This window comes from Poeciliopsis prolifica, unplaced genomic scaffold (assembly GCF_027474105.1).
Source record: "Poeciliopsis prolifica strain line A6 unplaced genomic scaffold, Auburn_PproV2 SCAFFOLD024, whole genome shotgun sequence".
Taxonomy (NCBI): domain Eukaryota; kingdom Metazoa; phylum Chordata; class Actinopteri; order Cyprinodontiformes; family Poeciliidae; genus Poeciliopsis; species Poeciliopsis prolifica.
The window spans coordinates 2,557,178-2,578,597 of record NW_026562399.1 but is presented as its reverse complement, the minus strand read 5'-3'; the positions used below and the strand labels follow the sequence as shown (position 1 = coordinate 2,578,597).

At 36.0% G+C, this 21,420-nt stretch overlaps 1 protein-coding gene across 2 annotated transcripts in view; it reads right to left on the bottom strand.

The window, feature by feature from the left end:
- The window catches only part of tmem132e (transmembrane protein 132E), a 422,525-nt gene that overhangs the window by 38,231 nt on the left and 362,874 nt on the right, over nucleotides 1-21,420 (bottom strand). For both annotated transcript variants that reach the window (XM_055046587.1, XM_055046586.1), the window contains exons 4-5: nucleotides 13,970-14,162; nucleotides 5,608-5,751 (exon numbers count right to left, since the gene is read on the bottom strand). In XM_055046587.1, coding sequence (XP_054902562.1) covers nucleotides 5,608-5,751; nucleotides 13,970-14,162 — 337 coding nt within the window. The remainder of the gene's footprint in view (nucleotides 1-5,607; nucleotides 5,752-13,969; nucleotides 14,163-21,420) is intronic.

Genomic DNA, 21,420 nt, shown 5'->3' with positions numbered 1-21,420 from the left:
TGTCCCAGCCAGATTTGTCTAAATGTGCAAATCTTCTCTGCTGTTTGGACTATCTCAGAGTTGTACAAGCTAGTTGGGTGTTCTGCACAAGCGATTTGATTGGCAACAAGCTGCATTCGTTGATTTATCTACCATAAATTGGGAGATTTATGTCACTGTAAGGTGGTATTTGCAAACTCTTCATACAACAATAACTTAACCACCATTTTCAGTCCACAACGAGGATGCAGTAATTGGTGAGATAAATATATAGGAGAGAATTTTGGAGAAACTGGCTGCCCAGGTGTATATCCACAAAATGATATTGGACCGTTGTCAGTCCACCCACAGTCTGACATTACTTCCCATATACACAAAACACACACTGCCAATGGAAACACACCCATCTTAACTAGGACCAAACCAGACATTAACTGGCTACAGGGATACTTGACAATGGACAAGGGGCTTTAGTATACTTATAGGTACCTAACAGATGCCTAATGGCTACTTACAGGGCTTCATTAATCAAATTACAGAGATCTGTGGGGTAATTCAAGGGTACCCATGAGAATTGCTGCATGATACTTCCAGGATACCTTCAGAATACTTGCAGGGTACCTATGTAGTATCAGTAGGATACTTATGGAGTACCTAGCAGAAACCTCAACAGGGTTGTTACTGGGTTTCTTCACTCAAATTACAGAGATCTATGGAGTAATTACAAGGTGCCAAGGAGAGCAGATCTATGATAGTTTGAGGATATCAAAGGGATAGGATTGGATAGCCACAGGGTACTTACAGGAAAGTAAGTCACATCACAATACAATGCAGACCTCATAGGTACTCTGCTAGTTACTTCCAGGAACCTTTTAAGTACCCAGCAGTTTTCATGGGTTGGTTCCAAGTCTCTCCAGTCTCACCAGAACCCCTTTTATCCATTCTGAGGGTTGTTTTATTGAACTGGCGTGACTCATGTATTTCCTGGGCTTGAAGGGCTCATTTTAAATTAGCCGAGAATGTTCAATGGCAGGATCGTCGAAGCAAGTCCACTCAATATCACACGGCCCGCCGCCTCGTCTTTAATGGATCATGAAAAATGATGAATGACGTGCTGAGGCCAGCCACCCCCTGCAACACCTGCTCTCTTCTATTGACAACACAATGCAGTGTAAGTGAAGCCCCGACACCCCCTCTTTCAAGACACAAGTCTATACAGTTGATACATTGATCAAAAACCTGCCAGGGCCCTCATTTATAATTTAATTTGCTGTCTCCCAAGCATATAAGTTATTAACGGATACAAACTCTAGTACAAGATGTGAAGAGCACAAAGAGAAGTTGGTCCAGTAGATAAGAGAGAGGATGTAGTGGACATATACAGGAGCAGACAGAGCACAATAACAGCTAATGGCGTCTTGGCCCTGGTCTGCAAAATCTGCCTCAGTCGACCTTCAGGAGCTGCTCACCCATAGAGAGAGCTTTCATTAATCTGACTCCATGTGATTATCACTGAGAACAGATTCATTATTCTTGAAATGGAAGAAATGAGTGGGCTAAAATGTAAAGATTTCACTTAGAGGAAGCCAATAATGAGCCTGACAACTTAAAGTTGATTATATTCTGACCTCCTGCTCACTCAGATTTCATTATATATATGCTGTTCAAATTGTCCCAAAACCTTTAAATAAGATCCTGGAGTTGGAGACATGATAAAGCAGAAACAGGTTCGAAAGGAATTATTATTACTATTATTATTATTATTTTGCTGCTTGTCACGTTCTCTGGTAAAGGCAGAAGTTGGCTTAAAAACAACCTTCTTTTGTTCATATTTGCTGCAGCTGTCACTGCGGCCCTGACGGAAAAACATGAGGCAGATGATCTGTGAGAAACTAAATTTGGCTCCTCCTGGTCTCTCTCTAATGCACAAACTTGTGAAAGCCTGGAAGAACCATCTAACCCCAGTGAGTCAGTGCAGTTACTGTGGTTACAAGCCTTCAAAGGTAGCCTAATTCGCTAGAGTGATGCTTTAAGCATGTTTTTATCCAGAAACATACGCTAAAAACAGGTTTTACTATAATGAGGAGATGGTGCTGTTTGTATTCACACAGCATCTGATAAATAATGCAATTTTTTACTTTTTAAGCAGAATCAGCTTCACAAAAACAACACAGTACTCTATAATTTCTCTTATTTTTAAAGGTAATGATGATTTGTTTTTAAAGTTATGCACACACTTTTCCAGCTGAACAAATATGGTTTCAGCTCCTTTTTATTTGTACCTCCAGAGAATCTTCAGTGAATGTGTTTTGTGTTTGGGGTTAATTACATTTTCTTTTCTAAACTGAATATATTTTATTGTACAGCCTACAAAAAAGACAGAAAAATCCTGTTTAACAAGGTTATTGTGATGCAGAACCAAAATGCTCTCAAACAAACAAGACCAAAAAAGAAACACAAAAAGATAGTTAGTGATTTATTTTCATCTCTAAATGAAAATAAATCACTACATTTATGGGTGACATCTTTAGTTTTTTAAGAAACTAAAGAGTTTAGTCTCTTTAGTTTCTTAAAAATACTCAATCAACACTAAACACAAGGAAAGGCAGTCATAATTGCAGATAATGAGAGAAAACTGCACAGATCAGTACATGGATGCATTATTTGTCTGACGGTAATGTTTCTAGTCCCATGCATTGAAACTTTGAAAAGTAACATTTTTTGACACTTGAATGGCCATTCTCTGTCTCATATCTGTTTTATTGACCATTAGAGTTTCAACTGTGACTTGTAGGTCTTCATCTTCTGAAAAGATGAATTGCTAAACCCCAACTGAACAAAGACATCCCTTAAATCAAAGTGAAAACCCCCCCACACCAGTTTCCACAGCCACAGTTTGAAAATGTGTCATTATGATGCAACATCGATTGGAAAACATCAACCCAGATTCTCCAATATGCTCAAATGGATGGAATTGGTCATTATCTTGTGCTTAAAAAGAAATGTATTTTTCATTAAATGAAAATCGTTCCTGGCAGTAGTCATTCCCACATCCAAACTGTGTTAAGACAGCTTTGAGAGTGTTACAGATGAAATAACTATAAACACATCTGCCTATCTCATGGTTTTGGAGAAACAGATGGTTTGGCTGTGGGAATGAACTATTTATCCATATTTGTATTACTTTTGGCTCCAAACAGTCATTAAAATCATTTAAAAAAAGAAATTGGTGTACAGTTGTTGCAAAAATGTAAGACAAAGAGGCAGAAAGAAGAGGAGAGGCAGGAAGGAACATCTCATGGTTACTATGAGATGTCCTGCAGTAAGCTGCACAGATTAGCATAATAACCAGCAGCAACAGTGGCAGCATTTAGCTTTTAGTTCAAAATTATAGTAATATTTAATTCAGTTAATTTGTGCGGAAACATGCTGGGTTCAGAAACACACATGTTCCGCTCCTCCATGGTGACTCATTTAAACCGTCACTTGACATTTATAAGTGACTACATTTATGGGTGACATTTGGCCTAAATCTAAACACACATATAAGATCTCTTACATGTATTTAGTAGCAAATTTGACTGTATTAAAATATTATTAGTCATCATATTTGATTTTTCCCCCCCCTGTTTTGCGTTTATTCTTTTTTTTTTCTTAATGAAATCTTATATTTAAAATGCAGTTACTTTGCAGGTACGCTGAAGGAATAAAGGTCAACAGCTTTACTTTGATTGTGGCTTCAGCAGAATAACTGCTCTGGTTCAACAGATGCATTATTGTTTGTCTAGAGGAAGACAGCATGTCTTGGGAGCTGCAGTTATATGTCTGACCTGCACTGTGTGCGCCTTCACTAACCAAAACATCCTGTTGATGGATAGGTACTAACAAATTAGTCATAAAGAAAGTATACTATATACAAACTCAAGAGTTTCACATAGTTTCTTGTGAACTCCTAGAAACTATGTAAAAGTGATTCCAGCCACTTGCAAATAGTTGAAATGTATTAATAGTTAATCCATCTTTTTAAAAGTTCAAACAACAAAGATTTCATAATATGGCCAATAGGGAGCATAAAAATTAGCATGTATGGTCTTGTTTATTTTTGTTTTTGAGGTTTCAGCCAATTTGCGCCAAGAAAATAAATGCTGCTCCTGGATTGGTTGCTTTGCAAATGCCAGCCAGTGGTGTGTCAAGTAGCATTGCATCTTGGTATTTCAGCTTCCCAAGTTGCATTTTCTTTTGAAGATATTACATCTGAACTATAAAAAAGTTCTCCAAAGGGCAAATATTCCATCAATAATCTGGATGAATTTTATTGAAAAATGTATGACTATTTAACCACACATAAGCAGGGATCCACTGCATCAGGAGGTTTTGAGGTACACTTAGTTTTTCCACTCACAGCTTTTTTTTTTTTTTTTTTTTCAATTGGCTCTAATTTTTGCTCAATAAATAATGACAGTAACATCTGGTGGTTATGGTTTAGGACAGTGTTCTTCAAAGTGGGGGGTACAGCTCACTGGAGAGTCAAAATTAAAAATCTATCTGCATTTGAGGCTGAAACGAAAAGATTTGAGCAAACATCTCCATTTCTGTCAGTTTTGGAAACTTTTTTCAGAAAACTCCTGAAAAAAGTTTTCAGGATTTATAGAAAGTTGTTTTTGAAATTACAGACTCAGTTTTAGATTTTTTAAAGGTCACCTAGAGGTCTTAAAGGGTGAACTTTAAAGAGCTGAAAATGGGAGTGAACTGAAGAGGTGATGTTCACACTGCTGCATATTTGAATGTTTTAACATACATTACTCAACATTTACTTTCTCCTAAAAACTCTCATGGAGCTTTTACTGTTCACCACCACATTCATTAATCTCACCAGTGCAAAACAGCATGACACATCAATGCTCCCTATACAGTAATCAACTCCAGTTGACTGGAATCCACAAACAATTGCACTGTCTCGTGTATTTGTTGTAGGTAGAAAAAAAGAAGAGCTTATGTCTGCCAAGAAACTCAGAAATTCTGAGATTAAGCTCAGAAAATTTCTAGAAAACAACATGGAAATTTCTGAGTTTCAGAAAGTCATTAATTATCTATAAACAACTCAGAACTTTTCAAATTCAGAAATTTCCAAGTTTTTGTAGACTTTTTCTGAGATTAATCTCAAAATGTCCAAATTTTTTTCTTGCAAAATTTCAACTTTTGAATCTTTTTCAAACTACAATGGCCCTAATGTGCTGTTGTAGATGTGGCCTACACCTTGTTGAGTTTTAATGTAATCAATTCAACTGAAGTATATAATTCTGGAGCTTTACTGTTTTCCTGTTGCTGGAGAAACAACTGGAAAATTGGTGGGAACTGTTTCTGCAGGTTTGGCACTTCTAAAAGCATCTCATGGAGCTTTTACTGTTCATTTATTTTGTTATCGATTTATATTTAGAATCATATCTACCTCCCGTGATCGCATCCAAGGCAGGAATCAAATCAAAAACACATGTGGGGCAGCTGGAAATGTATTTTTTATGCTTTCCTGATGATGTGACTGTGGTTCTGCGGAGGGTTAAAGGGATTACATTTGCCCCGAATCACATCTCACAGACACAGGCATGGAGGAAATGTGGTTTACCGTACCTTTAGGATGTCGTCATTAGACGACTTGCACTTCACAAAAGCTGAGATGTCAGTAACGACTCCGTTCATCTCTATGGAGACCATTTTGACGGGAATGGCCACGGTGCGTCCGGTCAGAATGGCCGTGTTGATTATCTCTGTGTCCTGTGGGGAGAGAAGGGGAAAAAACAGGCCTTCATGACACAGTGAGAGGCAGGGAGTGATTTTCCTCCATAATTCATCAGCGTAGGCGAAGTCCACATTTAAAAATCATTACCATCGTGGCCCCCGTGCCGTCCAGGTGACGCTCTCAGAGGCAGACTGCAGCTCATTTCGGTGCACTTAAATATCTTTCCTTGGATTTCATCAACTGACATTTTCATTTCAAGGGCACTTTTCTCCCAATGAGTGAGTGGAAATAACAGAAAATGAGATTTGAAAGAACGGGAAAGTATTACCCTTTACTTTAATCATACAGGAAAGTCGTTTTGGTTCCATATTGGGTCTAAAATTCAGGATAGACATTTAGAGTAGAGCACCACAGGGCTGCATGCATCTAACCTTTAGATGATTGGAGTTATAGCACTTTAAGATGCTTCGTATTGTCATAACATGAATGAAAATGCTTTATGAGGCGTTTCAGTAATGGCTCTTTTTCGTTCGTATGGAATATTTTTTCCTGCCTATTCAGTAAAGGTTTTCATCCTTCGTAAACTGATTTTTGGGTAAACCGAAGAAAACAACAGCAGATATTTTCAAAGAGAAACCATAAGTAGAATAGTTTCATTCAAGAGGAAAAAAAGAGAAGAAAGGAGTTTTTAAAATTCATCCAATACATAATTTAGACTGACAGACACTCATAAAGTGTCTTTGAAATGGAGAATTAGAGGTTGTCGCAGTTCTTTAAACTCACAATTTGATCCAAACTATTAAAAACTCTGAGCACCTGCAGACATTTTGTATACTAAATGATAAATATTGCTTGAGTGTCTTTTTCTGATGACAGTTCTTATTTGTTATTTAAAATTGAGATCAGATAAACATCTCAACATCTGTCAGTCAATTCATAATCTTTGTAGGAAGAATGACACTTTTTAAAAAAAATCACCTTTGGTATATTTATTTTAAATAAACGTTTTCCTTCTGTTTACTGACAACCCTGAATAAATACTGCTGCAAAAGGAATATTATCCTCTTTTTTAAATCCTCACCGATTTACTTAAACATATATGCACATTACTTATTTATGAGTTTTGGGGGGGATATGTTTTCTCATTCTTGGCAAAGGAGAAACCCAGGAGACAGTCTAAATTTATGAAAGTCTCCTAAAACTAAAAATAGTACATTTAAATTTCAGCGCAGCTCTCATTTTACAGTTTTAATGAGTCTGCAGAGCGTACAGTAGCATCTCTCCCCTCGTGGGTCTAATCTAAACTGCAAGGCAAAGAAGTGTTTAGCAGTCAGAGGAGAATTACGCAAGCACTGCACTTATTATAATTTAACACACAAAACAAATATTACATGACACTTGTGATGTTTTTGTTGGTTTCCTGTTTTTTACCCCCACTTGATATTTACTGTGCCGACCTCACCCAACTCTGGGATCGCTGCAACCTCTATCTAACAGTATAAATTTGCATTTATTTGCACTTCTTAAAACTAGAAAGGTGCAAATTCATTTGTAAAGAGTTGGATTTACAAGCTGGGACTAAACTTTCAATCTATAGTTTGAAAAACATATAACTACTCATATTACAGTAGGGGAGTCCAAACTTTTGAAACATGGAGCAAAAATGTCCAGTTGAAATTATTCCAGCAGCGGTCGCAATTGCATTTTAATTACAATTGCAACTGCTCCATTTACTGGAGCTGAACTGGCAGAGTGAGTTCATGAAGTAACATGCAGGTACGCCAAAACGTTTTAGTTTTAAGCATATAAACATTCACAAACTCTCCAAGAAGAAGAGTTAGTTACTAAAGGTTACTGTTGAGGTGACTTTTAGTTACCTTTAGTCACCATAGCAACTACTGATTCAGCATTTTCTGGATCACTGTACAACATTAGTCAGCAGGTTCTTCTTTCTTATGTTAAGAAAGAAGTGTCAAACACATAGTAGAGTTAAAGAAGGAGGCTTTACGCTGAATTTTAAGCTTTAGCTGCATGCTTTAGTTTCTTTCTGGATTATAGGATTTTGTCTTTTTTGACTTTTTTTTATTTTAATTTGTCTAATTTCCACAGTGGATCCTGTGTGGGTAACAGACTGGACTCTGGGGTAAAATCCTAATTGAAAGAGATCATCCTCCTAAGCTCTGCTTGCCGTTTTGGAATCTGGAGCGCATTCACCACACGGCACACTTTGCACATAAATGTACGCTGCTATGGGAACTCTAATTATGCTTACCTGAAAAAAATCAGTCATCACTGCACACAGTTATCATTTCAGTAATTACCATGTCTGCAAAAGGCAGCCAGATTCCTGGCAGGTATAAAAAGTGGCTTTGTTGACTTGGTACATACTGTACTGTTCTGAACTAAATTAAGCTTGGCTGCTTCAGTGTCTTTATCTATACAGAGCTGGCCCTGGAACTTTTTACCTCAGGGGCAAAATTTGTTCTTGCAGGTGGCATTTTATCCCTTCCCAGCAAAAAATTACACCAAAAGTATTTTAAGACAAAAAGAATTATTTTCTTCTTAAGAAGTGCCAGAAAAAAATGTCAGTGTACATCAAATGTCATTGCTGACAGGCCACATTTATACCTTTCTCAACCTCAAACACTGCAAGTATTTAACACCATTTATACAATGATCTGTTTATTATTTTCAAACCTTTGTCCTGTTGGAAGACAGTCAGTTTCTCTGTGAAAACTTTCCGTTTTGTCCAAACTCTGCCCAGAGATAAGAATCATTTACTTGCAGTTATTGTCCCTGTATTTAATGAAATCCATTACCGAGCAGCTCCATCTGGCCTCTGGCTTTTTGTTTGATGGGTACTGAGGCGAAATATTTTAGTGAGACATTAAATCTTCAACTATACATTTCACTGGCGTGTTTGTGTGTGTCTATGAATGAACGTTGGTGTATATTAGCATGTGATTTATGGCTTTGCCTTCTCCAGCCTGAGAAACAATGAATTAAAAAATATCAAATTCTAAACATTGGGTGGATGTCTTAATGTTAAGCATGTGATGCACTTCTTGTTTGGATTTTTTTTCCCTCTTCAAAGCAAAAACAAAGTCAGGTGTTTTGTGCTGATAGCAGCCGATTTAACCATGCAGTGGTGATGCTCCCAACACAAACCTGGCTGCGGTATTTTCATGCTTAAAAACTAAAGAAGGAAACATTCAAAGGTGAGGGCTGTGAAAACCAAGCAACAGAAAAGTCTGCAGACTTACAAGGACCAACACTAAGCAGCAACACACAGAGAGAACAATGATACACGCAGAGTTCAGTCTCTTTAGATGCTGGTTTGGTGAATTCATAAGCAGTAATTCAGTGTAACCCAACAAAACCAAAAAGATCTCAGAAACAAGATTTATTGTAAATATTTACGGTAAGTTATAATTTGGGCAGGAAAAAAATCTTGCTTTCCAATAGGCTTCAAACAATTTCATTTTTGTTGAAATGTTTTCTCAGAAAGTCACTTATGATATATATGATAGATGGTCTCACACCAACACAGACAGTGTTTCTCTTCGAAGGGCCGGGTTCCTTTTTCAATCTGCTTCAAAACAAGAGATGAAATTTCTAACTTTTCATTGTTCTTTGTTTCTTCTTTTTCAGCAAAAACTTTTCAATGATATAACAGAAAAACAAAAGGCTAAAACTTGATGAAAACCCAGAGAAAACCATTCAGGAGCTGAAAATGAATAAAAACACATCATCTTTTTATTCATGGTTTTGTACATTTTTTAATGTACAAAACCACCTTTATCTTTTTAAAAACTGATACATTTATGACAGTTTCGGGCAACGCTAAATATTTTGTTATGGTCTATGTATTTTAAAAAAATGTTGCTGAGATGAAACTGTCGACTGATCATGGAAAAAAAGGGAAATCAACACTTTACACTCTCACATCAGAACACCAGACTTTGCTCTTGTAAAAAGCTAAATAAAAACAGAAACATGTTGCAGATCTTACTCTGTAAGCTGTTCAAAAGTAACACCTGGAATCCAAGAAAACAAAGTCACATCTTTGATCATCTTCTGTGCAATACTTTATTTCAGATTTTGCCTAGCATGTTTTAATCAATGCTTCTGTCCTGAACGTTAATCCAAACACATTTTTAGCTTTTTTGTCTTGTGGCAGGGTCGCTGTCGTGGCCGTTTCAGAAACTGTTGACAGCCATTTGGGCGCAAAAACAGAAATGCTATTTTTCAAAACGTTTCTCTTAAATAAGGAGCAAGAACGCTGACTTTAAGCAAGATTAAAATTAGGAAACAAAATATAATGAATGAATTGTAACAATAGTTGTGTTTCCATTACAATATGCGCAAAATTGTCAACATTTTGCCAGTGTAAAAAATTGACAATTTTACAATTGCAGTGTTTCTATTAAATAAGAAACACAATTAAAATCACACATGGATACATTTGTTCATGTCATAAGTCATTAAAAAACATGGCTTCTGTTTTTCAACTTTACAAGTTGAATTACATAACATTACATAAGAACGAGATGTTATGTAATGTGAAAAAAGTGTTTCTACTGCAGTTTTACAAAAATAAACCAACTTACAGCCAAAGAAAAGCCACCTCATCCTCGTGCCAACGTTTTTTTTTTTCTCAAGATACTTGCAAATGACAAACTTACTTAGAAATTACACTTTTATATTGTCACTGGTAACACAGCTAGTGAGTGTAATACAGAATTATTACTTATCCTCTAAAATGCAGTTTGAATAAGAGATTTTTGTGGTTTGATGAAAGCCCCTAAAAATAAGAAAAAGGTCAAACTTCAGAATCATGAAATGTTTTGTTTTCCTGAGGAAGATTTATTAGGAGGAGATTTTAGTCTTCAGAAACAAAGCCTGAAAACACATGAAGCTGTATGAGCCGTTTTCAAATTCACATCCTGCTACTTGGATTTTTATTTGCAAAAATGATTCACACATCAAACTTAAAGGTCCAAAAAGAGCAAAGCTTCTCTGAAAACAATCAGGCCACACTATATCCTTCCACCTCCTGATATTTTTAGCGTAGCCATAAAGACGCCTGTCCTTACAGTAAAGTATAACTATATGTTGGAAAATTACTTTTAATTATTGGTTGTCAAAGCGTGAATGGACTGACATGTGGTGACAGCTAATTATTATACCAGAACAAAAATGTCTGATATAAAAAGATCAAAACTGTAAAAGTTCAAGAACTCAAAGAAGCCAAAGTTCAAAGAAAAGCTTCAGAAAGGACCTTTTAAACAAATACATGAAAGTCTTGCTGATTGCTACGAACATCAAAACATGATTTTGGTCTCAAGATGTTTGCATGTCACTGGAAACTGGTAAACCAGTTGCTTCTCATCGGGACACGGAGTTCAAGCTGCTATTTCCATTCATCTGCTTTTTCAAGATATTCAACAAAATATGCTGCATCTGAAGATTAAGCCACTGTGCAACCCAACAGGACTCAGCCATACACATTAATCAGTGCATAAAATGGCAAAAGAGATGTTTGATTTTATTTTTACTTTAACTAGACTTTAGGTTACGGGCTGTAATGAACTGAGTAAACGGGAGAGAAATGTTATGTTTTTTATGTTGAGTTTTTATTTTTTATTCCAATACAAATTCCTTCAAATTACCCACCAAAAAAAGAGGGTAATTTGTCTCATTGTGGAAACTATGATATATTATGCAAGAAATTGAAACACTTTTCTTCAAATTGCAAGATTGGAACTTTTTATTTTTTTTCCAAATCTTTCACCGGCAATGTTGACGTTAAGTGATGAGACTTACAGAACTGTTCGAGGTTCCCATAACTGTGAGCTGAACTTGTGAACTGAAAACTGTGCTAACGTTCCTAATTATGAAGCAAAAACAAGAGTCTGATAAGAGCTGAAGTTGTTTTACAAGACAAAGTGGTAGAAGCACCCATCTCTTCTCATTCTGCAGCGCCGCTATACACATCTGGGCACAATATGCATGCAAATCCCGAGTGTCAAGGGAGGACAAGAGATTTTAAGTGAACCTTATGTTATAGCAGATGGGCCATCCACAACATCATAACTGGAGCTCAAGTATATTTAATGGAGCTTCATATGCAGAGCAGATCTAATTATGCAAACAAATACCAGCCAACTGGGAGTTATTTCACTCACAAGCCAAACACTGGGCCTTAAGAACTGCAGCTACGCACAAATAAACTGTTAGCATTATTTATGTTGCTGCATATCAATTCAACACTCCTGCTGAGAAGTCTCAGTCGACAGAGATGACCTTTGTCCAAACCTAAGTGCTCTGGAGGAAACCCAACTGTACACAAGCCTCTGATCCTCACAATAATTTATCAAGTGCAGTAAAATGTCATCATAGCCAAAAACAATAATTTAAATCTATGATGATTAGGGCAAAAGGCAGAGGGGAGTCTGACGCTCCCGACGTCTCAGGCTTGATTAATGTCCTTTTGTTTTCTTAATCTGTTTACTGCCTTCAGTAATTACTACCTGGTGCCAGAAAAATACAGGGGACACTTGGACTGGTTGGCTTATAATTATCATCATGTCATCAGCGTAGGTGTTGATTACTATTATGTTTCATCATTTCACCCTCGGAAAACTGCATTTTGCTTCCTTTATTTTTCTGTTTCAATTTTAGTAAATGAAATGCAGTTAAGCCTGAAGTCTTCATGCACTGTCAAAAGACAACCTTCCTGTCTGCTAATATATCAAGATAAACACTTCTCATTTTTTAAGCTTCTTCAAATAGAATTCCCAAAACTTTCAAAAACTTCTCTGAATGGTTTGCTGGCAAAATTAAATAAAGTCCCAATGAGTCAATTTTCAGTCTGAAATTTAGACTTTGTTAGTTTCCAATATCAACTCTAGAGAAATATATTTTAACTATGTGGCTGGATTAAAGATAAACTGAAGTGGTAGAGATTCTGCATGATAATTTTGATTAAATAGGCTATTAATATTATTATTTTATTAAATAAATATTAATAAAATTCTGATTAAATATGAAGTTAATATGTAAAACAGTAATATAATAATATATAATATGCAATTATACATAAATAATAATGTGAATGTGTAATTCATATGCAATTAATGTGTTATGCAGTTTTATACCTTAATGTTTTAAACCTTTGTGTTTAAAATGTTTTCAATTTCATAAAAAAAAATTAACAAAAGAAAATTCATATGGCTGCTTTGGACCTGCATGTTTCTAAACACTTTGATGTAAAAACATAAATTTGAATTAATATAAAGGGTTTTTCTGTGCAGAATGAAAACAGGATCCATTAGGTTTTTCAGATGCCCAGTAATTCTGTTTTCGAAGGGAAGAAAACAGCACCACCAGTCTGTGTTGTAAAACACACTCTCGGTCTCTGTTAATATTAGTGTATCCCTCCTGTAGGATAAGTGTACAGCAACCAGCTGTAATTTGCAGAACAATTACAGGTAACGGTCAGACTTGCTGCAGTTTACACAGTAATTTTACTGCATGAATCAGGTAACTATATGATGCCTTTACTATTTCCCACAGGTTGCTAAGAGCACATAAAAGCAAAATATGGTTGGAAACAGAAAAACAACAAAGGGTTTTAGTTTAAATAAGCTATAAGGAATGAAAATAAATATTAAAATGCCAGCTTATTGCCCTTAAATTAACACCATACCTTGATATCATCAAAAGCAAATGTTTTAATAATCTCTGCGCTGCTCAAATGTAAAAGGGATTGCAGGAATAAAATGAAAGGATCAAGGCTGATGAGATCAGGTCTGCTAATGGCTTCAATGAAAAACAGAGGGGAGGCTGGCGGGGGGGGGGGAATCTGTTATCCTTTTGCCATCTGTTTTAAATTTTAAAAACTCAAAATTAAACTTGTACAGGCAGGTTGTTTTTTTCTGTCTCTTTCAGCAAGATTATGTAAAAACTAGCAATTTAATTTCATAGGGGTCAGGCATGCACAGTCAACCCAGCCAGCTTTTAAACTTCATCCCATTTCACCGAATTCTACTTAAGATTTAATAATATACTTTCAGTTTTGAAACATTGATTTTTTTCTCTGTTGGTAAATGTATTTACCAAGTAGCTTGGAAATCAAATGTTTTTCAATACCTGCACTCAGTTTTCTGAACTTTATAAAGATTGAGAATAATCATAAAACTCCAGTTCCAGACCTTGTGAGAAGTGCTTTTTTTTTAAAATCCTACTCACCATAGCCAGAGGGATGATGGCCTGAATGTCCCGCTGCACCACCGTGAGCTCCGTTACGACCTTTTCCGAGTCCGGCACTGGGTTCTGTCCCTTGTAGTCGACGTTCCAGTTGATCCTCCTGGTCACCGAGAGGCTGGTGAAGTTCTCCATCTCAAAATCCAACTGCATCACCTCCACGTTCCCCAGCACATCACTGCCAGATCAATAAAAAAGAAGAAAACACACAAAGGACAGTCAAAACATTTTCATGAAAACTCTGGAGATGACTGGAAGAAACCCTGATCTTTCTGGAAATTAAGAATACTAATAATTAGCAATATTTTCAGCAGAAAACATTTAAAAGTTACTATAAGAGAATAGATTTCTATAGATTGCTCAAAATGAAGTAAAACATATCAATGTGCACATTAAAGCAGATCTATCATTCAAAGCTTATATTGAATAATAGTAAGCTTTGGGTAATTTTCACTTATCCATATGAAATTTTTTATACTTTCATTTCAACTACTTCCAAAAAAAAAGCTTAAGCAGCTAAAAAAAACAGTCATCTGTTTTTTGGCAATAAATGAATGTTTCTTGATTTCTGGAAAATGAGCTATTTCAAAAACCTTCCTGTCACCTAGCAACCCCAACTGAGCCCGGCTTGTTGCCTAGTAAGCCAAGCTGAGATGCAGCATATTTTGTCAGTTGGTTATATTGCTGTATGCGGTGTACAATGGCTACTGGAAAAGGCAAGAGTTCTGTTGTTGACTCACTTTTCAGAAACCACTTAATGTATTCTTGTTGGCTTTGCAGGATGAGGCACTTTTGCTTTTCAAAGCGGTTGTATAATTGTACATTAGTTAGCGAGCATAAACTTTGATTTGGGAGAGGGGTGCGCGGCCAGCAGCTGCTTATTTGGACTTAAAATGGCAGAGGCCGAAAAACAGCTCATTCTGAAGTGATTTGATTAGACTAAAATCTCATTTCCTGACATTGGTTTTGTACAAAAAATGTAAAGAACATGTTTTGTATAGACCAATCCTGACCTGTCCTTGGAAGCATAACAGGTCACCGTTAAGTGAAGATTCATAGAGATACTTCTCTATCAATCTGGTGTCTCAGAGTATCTTCAGTTTGTTGTCCCTCAGTGTGGAAAATTCAGCTGTTCGAGCAGCAAAGCGACAGGCAAGAGGAAGTGTGCACGTTCACATAAAGGTCAAAATACAAAAAATAGGAAAAAATACTGTACAGATATTAAAAACATCATTCAGATTCAAAATGAGAAAAAGTAGAATTGTCAATTTTGTTCTAAGGTGTACTTACTTTATTACATTAAGCTGAGGTTTTAGATGTAAAAATGGCACTAAGGAGCTTAAGGTTAAGTTTTTAACCAATCTTTCTGAGGTATTATGATTTCAGATAAATCTGACTTCTTTAATATTTTGCAGGAGATCTGAGTGCATGGAAACCGATTTCACCCGGTATTTTTTTCTCCTTATGCATGAAACTACTGAGCTTTGGTTTGGTCCACCTTATCTACTCGTTTAAAGAAGTTGTCAAACCGTAAATGAACCAATGATTGGTTTTAAATGCAAAGATCTTTTTGTCGATAAACAATCAGCGCTCTTTAATCCTGGTTCAGTTTTAAGTCTGTCTCTCTCACCTTTACAGTCCCAGCAACTGAAAATCCTGCTGGTTTTTTGCAACCTGTGCAAACCGAGTTCAGATTTTCAGTTTAACTTTATTTTTTATAAATTTACATTACAAAAAAGAAAACAAAGCTATCATTTTACAAATCATTAATTTATTAATAAAGGAATAGGCTGAATCCTGACGATTGATTCTTAGACTCATCGTTCTAAAATAATGAATCATATCTACTGTCCATTTATATAGATAAGTTTACAAAAAAGCTGAAACACATCAAGATTTTTCCTTTCTTATCTGTTTAGCATGTTCAAATATGAACAAACCTTGTAAATTACAGTTCCCCTATAATTTAGGTAAACTATGATTACCTAAATTATAGTAATTATAGTTGCTAAATTAAATTATTTCTGAATTCCAGAAGGAAACCTTTTGTTCAATGCATAATAAATCATGTCCAGAATTTTTTATGCACAATGTTATTAAAATTTAAAGTTTTGAATAAAAAGTGTATCAGTTGGTTTACATAATAGGCATAGTAGCTTCTTTTTGTGACTTTCTGAGCAATATGACAAATACTGCATAATCAAGGAGGAATATTTACATGTATAATGTTTTATTTTAAACAATATAGTTGTTGCAATTTTTTTTCCGAAAATATTCTTTCAAACTCAGTTTGTTACCCAGAATGACACCTGACACGTTTTGGTGTCGATTTCAACTCCATCTTTGTAGCTTTTTCTCATTTCCTTGCAACCCCCACCCAGTTTGTTCACCTCATTTTTACTATGGCAAAACACGCCGGTGATACAGGAGCGATGAAAGCCGACCTGTTACCAAAAGCCTGCACGCCGGTCCTGTAATCCCCGGGTTCAAGAAGCCTAACATTAAACTGTCTCGCTGGTTGTGAAGGGGCAAATTAATTCCCTCTCCGCTCCTGATGGGAGCCGTTCCGCCCAGACGTCACCTCTCGCCGAGAGTGAAGCGCTCGCTGTCTGCTCGCTCACAAAAGCAGGAGCCCGCCCCCTGAATTTGGCGTGTGAGGCTTTTAATGAAAACGAGATCAAACTCCGTAAGATCCTCCCCTACACCGGGTTCCTCTCCCTGGAACATTGTGGAGAGATCTCTGCCTATTTGTCTCGACATCACTCACTGAAAACAAACAGCCCTGTCTGTCTGTGAGTCAGTGGAGCTGTCATCGACGCGGCCCACCGGAGGGAACGCAGCGCAGGTACAGTGGCTGCGCATGAGGCCAAGTGGCTGGAAGCTGGGAGGGAGAGACAGAGGGCTCCTCTATCCAGGTGAACAGTTCCTGAATCAACATGAAAATGATTCCTGCTGCAGGCCGACTTAAACTGGTAAAGCTGACGTCAGGAGTGCCCTCACACCAGCCCTGTTTAGTTTAGTCTGCTTTCATCCAACTAAACCTGTCATGGTACATTTTGCCTAGTTTTTTTTATTACGACAAACATTGTTTTGAGACTACTTTCCGGTTCCAGTTCAAAGACCAATAAACTTTAATTTTGCAAAGAACAGATCACACTAGAACTTGGGAATAAAAAAAATTAAAAAAATCTAAAATAAAACACAACAAAACAATAAATGCATTGCAAAAACCCCACATAATCTTACCAAGTATTTCTGTCTAGTTTCTCACACAAATATCGTAGTTGACTTGAAGTAAGACAAAACTAACCTAGAAGAAGCTTTTCAGAAAGATATAGGAGTTTGTTTTAGGCTAATAATTTATTACTATTGTAAGAGCCATGTGACCATGTAATTAACTGTAAAGTAAATTGCTGTCATTTCAAAAGTTTTTCTATTTCTTTTAAACAGTCTGTTTGCTTTTCATTAACATAAAAAAATGCTAAAGTTTGTTTAGGTTACTCTAGTCACAGTGTTCTTTTCTCAGGTTGCCCCAGTCTTTTCTTGTTGTATTTAAATAAATATGTTTTTATCTTTGTGTGAATCTTTATGTTTCCTCTTGCCTCTTCCTTTGCTGAATTTCCCCACTGAGGGACAATAAGTGATATTTCTTTTCTATTATGTGGAATAATCTCCATTTCCTCCAATAAATAAACCTCCCCTACTGCCTCCTCTCCACTAACAGTCCGAGAATTTACAATCATATTTGATCAGTGATGAAAAAAACAATCGTATATTTAACCAAAGAGGGAAGAAAAAGACAAATAACTTCATAGCAAAGGGCAGAAGGAGCGAACATGACTCCAGAAAGCAGAGCTCTGTTCCCATTAGGTTAACGATGTACATTGTGCAAAGGACAAAGTGTGTATATTAAAAAGCAGGGCTTGGGGGTTTTTCAGAGCTGAGGGGAGGATTTCATACTTTGATCAGAGGTCTGTTTGAACTGATTTAGAGGGAGAGTTCAATGGATCAAAGAGCTGCAGGCTGACAACAGCAGGAGAATAAAAACGATGTATGCAGAGGTTAAAATGGTTCAACAAAGGAAATGGAGCTCTTAAATAGACCATAATGTGCTCAGTTACGAGTCTATTTAACAACCTTTTCTCCTCTACTTTAGTGTTTTTTGCTTCTGAGGTTCTTCTGATGTCTACACTGAAGACCAATAGTATTCAGGTTCATTTTTTTAAAAAGTTGTAATTTACCCTCCAGCAGTGACGACGGCAAAATCTGGCAAATTGAACCTGCTGGCAGACCGGGCTATGAGTCTGTGTTCAGTTACAAGAATACGGTCATGATGTAGGCAGAATAAAGATGAATTTTCATCAGGAAATAAGTCATAAAATCTTCGGGGGAAAATGTTTTTTTTAATGAGAGAAAAGCTTCTGGAGCCAGCTGAGCTTGTGTGATGCTTTTCATCGAAATTCAGTTGTTCTAAAGTTCTGTTACTGACAATAAGTTCATACTGATGTGTTGGAAGTATTTCCATTCCTATTAGGTATTAAGTATTATCTGTTAAACATGTGCCAAAGTATTGCTTCACCAGATGATCAACATTCCTCATTTTCATTTTTTTTTGTTGTCTTTTATGTGGGATTTCTCTTAAAATTACTATTTTATTCTCTGAATGTTATAACTTATGTTAAAATTAAAACTTTATTCTGGTAATTGCAAACAAAAAACAAAACCAGGCTCTACTATAGCATCAGAGTTAACCTGAATCTAAAGTCCAAATAAATACAATAAAAGCTGTAAAACACGCCTGTCAAACAAAATGGTGACGTCACTCTGAACTGTGGAAACCCATGGAGTTAATTGGAAAAAGAAATAAAGATTTTATTTTCCAAAAATAAAATCTTGAAAAAAAGATTAACGATCCATTAATCAAAAACTAGATTTTTGTTTGAATGGTTTTTGAAAAGCTCTCATCTTTTCTAATTAAAGAAACTAAAGAAGACCATTTTCAGTCATGATTTTAATCCTTAAAATGAACATTATAGTCGTCCAAAGGAGCAAAATGTGCTCTTTTGAAAGAGACATTTTCTCCGTTTCAGATTTTCCTCAGTGGTTGTCAGTCAGTACCAGCATTTTACAAAATGACTTTTTATCTTTTATCCCTCTGAGTTCTAAAATAAATAAATAAAAAAATCCCAGGATCTTATTAAATGATCGACTTTTTCTTTATGCCGGGTGCAACGGCGATATTACCAGGCTGTTTTGGAGAGCATTATTTATCCCAAGCCCACTGACAGCGATCAATAATGCATTTGTTCATGCGGTGTTACCAAGCAGCTGCTATTACAGAATGAGATTGTTCCAGGTGGACGGTTACAGGAAAAGACAAAGTATAGTGGATAGTTCTAGCATTTAAGTAAAATTTAATTAACAAAAAAAAAAAAAAAAAGAGGAGGAATTGTAGGAAAATAAGTGAAGAATAAAGACGGAGAGGCTGATGAAAGAATTAGCAGACGGTAGAACTAAAACTTTCAAGAAGTGACTGTAAAGCTGCATTAATGCTGCCATAGGTTTGTATTTTAATCTTAAGTTAGCTTGAGTTTCGTTTAAACTGGTGGATGAATTTGTATTTCACAGCTGAGATGGACTGTTAGCATCTTACATTTAACCAATCAGAATCAGTTTTATTAGCAAAGATTGTTTTCACAAACAAGGAATCTGATGTCGGCTTCAAAGCGCTCGCTTCGTACCGACATTAATTAACTAATCAACTTAGACTTGAATTTCTTTTAACAAGCATTATAGCATTCTAAAAAACAACGTATTGTACAACTTCAGAATATATGGGGACTATCATGAAAAAAAAATTAATCAAAATAATTTAGATCAAAATCACAGGGCAGGTGTGAGAAAATTTTTTTTTTATTACATTTACTTAATTTTGAAGCCTGAAACTACAGCTTCTTGATAAATCCTTTCATACAAGAAATCATTTCATACATTTTTATTCCTCTGGATCCTTATTTCCTTGTAACTGTGTGCTACTTTTAATTTATGAAAACTATTTCTATTTTAATAACTGCACAGTATCTCTATGTTATAATCATATACAGTTTATCATTACGAGTTTTATTGTTAATCTTTTATATATTCTTCAACACTTTGGGTGTGAAGCTTTATATTTGATGCTGCTGTTACACCTGAATTTCCCCTCTGAATTTATAAAAGATAAAAGGATATTTTTACTGTATTTCTTAATAAGTGTACCGTATTATTTTCCTATGCTGTAAATTTGCTCAGCATATTTTCTTATTCTTTTCTGTTTTTTTGTCTTTACACTGAATATGCATCCTTTTATTTTCTATATTATATTTTTATGTAATATATTTCTATTCTAAAATATGTGAACGCTTTTTGCTGCAATGGGTGTGAATGTACCGAGACCACACAAGAAAAATTACAGAAATTATTTCTAAATTCTGCACAATTTTACCAGAAATCCCATCCATATTTTTCAGCAAAGACTGTTAACACATTTTTCATGGAAATATCAAAAGGGATTGGTCATTTTAACTTCTTTAAAGTAATTTCCAATTAGCTTGATCAGAATAAAACATTGAAACCTAATTTTTTTTCATGAATTTTAGTGAACAATTGTCGTTTACCTTTCAGGTTCACGCAGACCTGGTTTAGATTTTGATTAAATGCAGCCTGACACACGGTTCCTCCATCCACGCTTGACCCCTGCTGGGCATTTCCCACACGCTGACAGGGCGGCAAAGATTACAAGACACGGGTCACCAAATACGGAAGGAAAGGTGTAAACAAGAGAGAAATGGTGGGCCATTTTCTCTTTCTTCCGGCGACTCCTCTTCTGGCCATAAGGGCGTCCGCGGGGATGCCGGTATGTGGAGCAGCCGTTGCTAATGTCTCCAGTCAAACTCCCGTTGCTTCGGTTCTTAATGAACCGAACGCACTGCAAAGTTTGATAGATGGTTGCTAATTTTTAGTTGCTTCCCCTCAGTGGCTGGAGCGCAGAGGTGGAGCCAACCTTTACTCTTGTAAAGCCCCAGGAGTAAAACGTGATGGATGTTCTTTCTGTGTGTGTTTTTAGAAGGGATTGTTTACCTGAATTCAACACCCACAATAAAACCACAAATATTTGCACAAATGTTTCACATAGAGCTGCTCTGAATAAGAAAACATGTAAAAATAGAAACATGAATCCAAGAAAGTTTATTAATATTTTAATGGGGGTAAATGGAACAAAACCTCAATTCTGATTGGCCAGTTTAACTGATGTGATTTAATATTCTGATCTTGAAGTTTGTGTTTTCATGAGCTCGGAAGAAAATTATAATAAATGTGATTAGATATGTTTCACTTACTGAATTAAGTTACTACAATAAATCAAAGGTTTCGGTATTATTCTATTTTATTGAATA